The sequence below is a fragment of the Euphorbia lathyris genome, chromosome 5, assembly GCF_963576675.1.
Source record: "Euphorbia lathyris chromosome 5, ddEupLath1.1, whole genome shotgun sequence".
NCBI classification, from domain to species: Eukaryota; Viridiplantae; Streptophyta; class Magnoliopsida; order Malpighiales; family Euphorbiaceae; genus Euphorbia; species Euphorbia lathyris.
The window spans coordinates 11,484,391-11,490,961 of NC_088914.1; the positions used below are offsets into that span (position 1 = coordinate 11,484,391).

General features: G+C 35.0%; 1 protein-coding gene across 1 annotated transcript; it reads right to left on the reverse strand.

Moving 5' to 3' along the window:
- Positions 1–761: 761 nt before the first annotated feature.
- LOC136229671 (tabersonine-19-hydroxy-O-acetyltransferase-like) lies at positions 762–2,247 on the reverse strand. The gene is made up of 4 exons (XM_066018588.1): positions 2,069–2,247; positions 1,827–2,005; positions 1,610–1,637; positions 762–1,489 (listed from the first exon to the last, which is right to left on the reverse strand). Exons 1-4 carry the CDS (start codon positions 2,245–2,247, stop codon positions 970–972), a joined length of 906 nt encoding a protein of 301 aa, XP_065874660.1. The 3' UTR covers positions 762–969.
- Between the last annotated feature and the right edge of the window lie 4,324 nt (positions 2,248–6,571).

A 6,571-nucleotide genomic window follows, 5' to 3' on the forward strand; every position in this document is an offset into this window, starting at 1 on the left:
AGCGTGAAACTCTGGTGAGCGTTTTCTGGACAGAATTATACCTATTTCGTACATGTTCTAGTAAGTATGATAGGTTTTCTAAATTCTTAGTATATTATGATAATTGAATTTTAAAGGGTTAGAATTTTAGATTTAAGTACAGAGTTATTGATTAATTAGACTGATACATTACTTTAAGGGGGCGTTTGGTTCGCAAGGGGTAAGAGAAAAGGAATCAAGAAAGGTAAACTAAAGGAAAGGAAATGAATAACCATTAATTCCCTTATGTGTTTGGATATGTTTAGGAAAGGGAATGAGGTAAAGGGAATCTCATTCCCTAGAGGACATGTGGTAATGGCTTAACCTAAAATGGAGTAATGGCTTAATATAAAATGGGTAAAGGGAATAAGTTTTTTTTTTTTTGTAAACAAACCAGAACAAAGGGAATGAAACCCTCTCATTCCTATTCTCATTCCTAAAGACCCCAAACCAAACGCCCCTAAGTGATATCGTGGAGGTTAGGAATATTTTGAATATACATTTGTATATCTATCATTTTTCTTAAATGCTAATTAATTATAAGAATGAGTTTTATATTTATTTGGAAACAAGCAACAGGTCAACTAGAACCTAAAACGAAAACATGGTAATATCTAACCGAACAGGACTCTACAGTTGAGAGAGAGTTGAGAGAGAGTCTGATAAGGTTAATAAAGTTCTCTTATCTAATTCCACCAATTAAACAAAAACATGGTAATATCTATTTTATTCAATGGCTCAAACTACAAGTTTTCTATTGAGTGACAAATTACAAGCACATCATGGAAAGCCCAAAAGAAATGGAAACTATGATTCAAAAGAAATGGAATTATTTAATGATGTTTAACTTGGGAGAAAAAAAACAAATAAAATAAACACATTATATCGGGAGCAAATGAAATTAAACAAAGTTGAAATGGATTACACGCAAGGGTCTAAGTCCCATACACTTCAATTAATGCATGAAAATGAAAGAAGCTCTTCGTCATTCTCAAACACAGCCATGGCTTTTTCTTCCAAACTGATAAATGCTTCAATTCCATCTCCTTCTCTAGTGTCTACCAAAACCATTAAATTCTTCAGCTTGAAAAGAATTGTGGCAACCCACAATGGCTTTTCCCACCCAAAATCTGATTCGTAAAACGGATACCTACACCAGCTAGTGCAAACATACAGTTCAACATTCAAATATTCAGACAGGGGTTTCATGCTTTCCAGGATCATTGGACATATATCTTCTATGCTTGTTGTATTAGCACAGGAATTAGAAAGCTGAGTTTTAGCTTTCCTGAATTCCTTCACCAAAACTCCTAATTCTATCTCCTTATCCTCCCTTGCCAATACCGGAAACATCCCAATTAGATACCCTATGTTTCTTTCTGATAATGGAGGCGAAATCTTAGTACGCAGACTCATAGCATGATTCATAAAATTTGGCTTTAAAGAATCTGAAGAAATTGCCTTAAAATGGCTGATTTATACAGTAATGAAGCCACTACTTCTACCCGTGTAGGATTTGGAACTTGATCGGCAACCATTTCCTTCAGCTTTGAGATCTTTAAGCCATCAAAAACAATCCTCCTTGAAACACAGTCCACTACTGGAGGAGCCTCCTGCTTCTGTTTCAGGATTGGCAGGTCAAGAGGTGGATATAAGGATCCTATATTGAACTGAGGACTGATTTCTTTTCCAGAATTTCGAGCCAGGGAAGCCCACCCATTGATGAAACAAGTCATACTTGACATATCCAATGTCTTATGACACAGGCATATCCCAATTGACATTCCTCCGCAATCAAAATATGTTACTTGAACTGCTACAGGACCAGTCCCGGGTCGAATCTTTATAGGATAGGCTATCAGGAAGCAGAAGACTCAGAATTTCATCGTCAGGACTTTTAAGAATTTCAGATAAACCACATTTCAATCTTGCTTCGAGAAATAGAGCACCTTCATCATTACAATCGATAGTGACATCGTCTTTGATCCTTCAGGCAAAAGGATAATAGTGGGAAAGGGCAGCAGATAGGGAAACCTTGAGCACACTAGACCTGTGGTGTTCAGTTTCACCATTTTTACTTGTGTAAAAGAAAAGTAAAGGCAAATAACGAGAATCATTCAACTGATCAAAGAAAGAAAGGTTGTGAACTGATGGGTGATTATTTGGACTTGAAGAGGATGGCTTTACAAATTCTCTGGAAATTACCTCAGGCTGCATCTTTGGGGCCATTTTGATGGTTTTCATTTTTCGGTTTGAAAATTCCATTAATACATACAGATCCGAAAAAATCTCCATTATACCATTTTCATATTTTAATTAATTAAGTATACTACATGTTTCTCACAATTAAACTTGTTTATTAACATAAACTAATTGGTTTTCGATCAATTAATAATTCAATATAAAGTAATCCATAAAAAAAAAACATGAATTCAAAATAAAATACTAAATAAAGTTGGCTTCAGTTGCAAAGGATTTTATAGAGTTTATTTTGTAAAATAAAATAGTATACATTATAATTATTATATAAAAAAAAAGTTAAATTATTATCAAGTGGACACATTCAACTATTTTATTATTGTTATTGGTCAAAATTTGGAGAAACAATAAGATGCCATCAGAATGGAGAAAAAGTATCTTAATCCCTTTGTATAAGAACAAAGGCGATGTCCAAGATTGTGCCAACTATCGGGGAATCAAATTAATGAGTCACACTATGAAACTTTGGGAGCGAGTGACCGAACAAAGGCTAAGGAGGACGGTGAAGATCTCGGAAAACCAGTTTGGCTTTATGCCGGGAAGATCAACTATGGAAGCCATCCATCTAATGAGACAATTAATGGAGCACTATCGAAATATGAAGAAAGACTTGCATATGGTTTTCATTGACTTGGAGAAAGCATATGATAAGGTACCAAGGGAAGTACTTTGGTGGGCCTTGATAAGGAAAGACATTTTGCGCGGAAATATATTGACATCATAAAGGACATGTATGAGGGAGCATGCACGAGTGTACGTACTAGTGTTGGGAAGACTGAAGAGTTTCCTATTACGATTGGAGTGCATCAAGGTTCCGCACTAAGCCCATTTCTTTTTGCCATCGTTATGGATGAACTAACAAGTTCACTTCAAGATGGTATACCATGGTGCATGTTGTTTGCAGATGATATTGTGTTGGTTGATGAGATGAAAGAAGGAGTGGAAAGGAAGTTGGAACTATGGAGACAAACTCTAGAATCTAGAGGCTTTAAGTTGAGCCGAAGTAAGACGGAATATTCGGAGTGTAAGTTTAGCGGCCATAGGAGTAGGGAGGCAGGGATAATCACCCTAGATGGGATAGTTGTTCATGCCTCGGATTGCTTCCGGTATTTAGGATCTATTATCCAAACGGATGGAGAAGTAGATGGAGATGTTGCTCATAGGATTAAAGCTGGTTGGTCGAAGTGGAAGAGTGCTACGGGTTTCCTTTGTGACCCCGGCATGCCTAATAGATTGAAGGGGAAATTCTACCGGACGGCAATTAGACCAGCATTGTTATATGGTACGGAGTGTTGGGCAGTGAAACACTGCCACATCCATAAGATGTCGGTGACGGAGATGCGTATGTTGAGATGGATGTGTGGTCATACGAGAAAGGATCGGGTGAGTAACGAAATAATTAGGACAAAAGTAGGGGTCACATCTATTGAGAATAAAATGAGAGAAAACCGACTAAGGTGGTTTGGCCATGTGAGACGTAGAGCGCTTGATGCGCCGGTTAGAAGAACCGAAGAGTGGCAAAGGGATGTAGTGGTGAGGGGTAAGGGAAGATCTAAGCATGGAGGAGGGTGATCGAGAGTGATATGAGTTTACTGGGAATTGAGGAAAATATGGTAGTGGATAGGACGGAGTGGAGGGAGCGAATTTGTATTGCTGACATGACTTGATTTCACGGTTTTATATGATGGTTCATGTTAGCCGACCCCGAATCATTTCGGAACTAAGCCTTTGTTGTTGTTGTTGTTGTATTGGTTTCATCTAGAAGGAAAACGATTTAAGTTTTGCAAAAGTTCATCTTTCTCTTTTACTTTTATTTTCTTTCATTGCATTTTTCTCTGCATTATTTTATATTCCAACCATCCGTTGAACCAAAAATTAGAATAATAAAGATTTTGATATCACTATTGATAATTTTCTGACTGAATAGTGTGGATATCGGAGTAGGTATTTTTTACCGAAAAAATGCTAGATCCCAACCTTTTATTTGATTTTAAGAGCGAAAGGAGTTTACTTTTGGACTTCCTTAAATCTTGACTATCTTTTGGATCCATCCATAACGACATATTATACATATCAGCATCCTTATTGAAAGTTTTGTTACAAGGATTGTCGCAATTGATGGTCATTAGCGACGCATGTTACATGAGGTGTCAATAATGAGCATTTTTACACTAGTGATAAATTACAACTGTAGTACCTGAACTTTAACTTCTTTCACACTTTGATTCGTAAACTTCATTTGTTCACAAGGGTCATCCTTTGACAAGCTCTTTTACTTCAATATGGGACTCACTTAATATGTAAAGACAATTTAGCTCTTCCTTTCCATTCCTAATCTTCCCATTCTCGCTCATTCATTTTTTTATTATTCTCTCTCTAGAACAATTTCTTTTAGTACTAGAACATGACCCACCACGATCATATTTTAATTTGCAAAAATGAAGTCTAGGTGCCAAAGTATGAAAAATTTAAAGTTTAGGTATCATGGTTGCAGCAGGTGATAAGTGCTTTATGTTCTAGTCAACTTAAGTTCATTTTTTTTATATAAAAATGAAGTCTATGTAACAAAGTGTAAAAGAGAGAAAGTTTAGGTACCATGGTTGTAATTTATCCAAGTAAAAACAGTAGTCAACGGCACCATATGAGATGTGGATGGGTGAGGTACCCAATATGTTTTCCTTGCAGATTTGTGATTTTGAATCTTGCGTTAAGATGATTAACAGAAATACACTATCGTCCAAAATTGAAAAACATTTTGGTGTTTGTTAGTCCAACGTTAAGGAAATTAATAGGGATAAACAAATGTCCAAAATTTGTAAATGCTTATGGTAAACGATAATGAAACCCAAAAGTTATCACTCGAAAGGCTATATGTCTTGAAAATGTGTTTCTTTTAGAGAAACAGTGTGAGTAAAATTGAACTTCGAGAAGTTTAAACGCCACATGTTCATGAATATGATACCTTGAAGATTGAGACAGATTCACAAAGAGTTATGGAATGTGTACAATATTCAACTAGATGACTTCATTGATCCATACGAAGATCCTAAGATCATTGATTGCTGATGGTTTTTTTTAAGTTGAAATCAGATAATACCTTTAAGGGGCGTTCAAACATGCTCATGACAATGACTATTATGAAATTTTTCTCACATGTCGATATGCTCAAAATCCATTTGGATAGTTGACAAGTGTCTATTTCAGCCGTAAAATCCCCATTTTAGTGTTAAATTATTTATGTGATTTAGTTACTATTTGGAGTATTATGCTTGTTTTTGTGTTTTGCACCTTCACATGGACTAATGGAGAAAAATTGAGCATTTTGGTACTAATTTGGAGCTAATTTGGCTAAAAATAAAATATGGAACTGTTTTAAAGATATAAAATCGAACCGGAAGTTAGTCTTGCCCAAGAATAAAAAACACGGGATTTGAAGATTTCCTAAAATGCACAACTTACTTTCAAGACTTATTTTAACTTATTTTTCAGCGGTAATTAATGGGTCTTAGCCACTATTTTGAACATTGTTAGTGGACAAGATAGGATGTAATCCTCAATTCCTTTATTTTAGGCATTAGTGAAGGGGAAGTTATTTTCCTAGGATTGCTTCCTATGAAAAGGAAGAATCTATTTTCCTTTAAGGATGAACCATTGTTTTCTACTCTTCTTGATTTTCAATCAAGTTTTTACTATATCTACTCTGCATTTTATTTTATTTGGAGAAAACTTTGAGCTTCCATGGCTATTCATAGCTAAACTTCTATATTCGGTCAAGGGTTAATTCAATAAAGGTTTTTCTTCATTGTCGTGAGACTATTGTGCTTTAATTCTTCTTATTAAACTTACTTTTTATTTGTTCATTGTGTTTTAGGGATTTATTCTCAATTGATTATTCATTTTTTGAATGATAATTGCATGTCGTTCTTTGAATTGGATTGTCATATGGCTGAATTGGTAAAGTTAGAGTTTTACCTAAGGGAACTAATCATAGTAGCAATCAATAATATAAATTAAGTTACTTTTGTATTTGAAAGAATAAATTCAAATTTGACAACCTGAAATTTGTCTTTCATGTGACATTAATACAAAAGTAATTGGGTTTATTTGAGTCAAATGAACAAGTAATTTAGTTTCTGAACCGTCGTCGCTAATAGTCGGTTGGCTAAGATCGGGTTCTTCTAATTCATAAGTTGTCAATAGATTGAATCTTGACAAATATATAGTAGGTTGGGTAATTGGTCTAAATATGTAAATGAATCTCTCATTTGACCTAATTTTATAATTTTTCCTAAAA

Bases quoted from the DNA above. Each gene is read 5' to 3' on its own strand.
- LOC136229671 (XM_066018588.1), bottom strand. From the start codon at position 2,247: ATGGCCCCAAAGATGCAGCCTGAGGTAATTTCCAGAGAATTTGTAAAG. The intron at 2,006-2,068 runs GTCTAGTGTGCT...TTTTGCCTGAAG, and splicing joins GGTGAAACTGAACACCACAG to GATCAAAGACGATGTCACTA. The intron at 1,490-1,609 runs GTGTTTCAAGGA...TGTATAAATCAG, and splicing joins GGCTCCTCCAGTAGTGGACT to CCATTTTAAGGCAATTTCTT.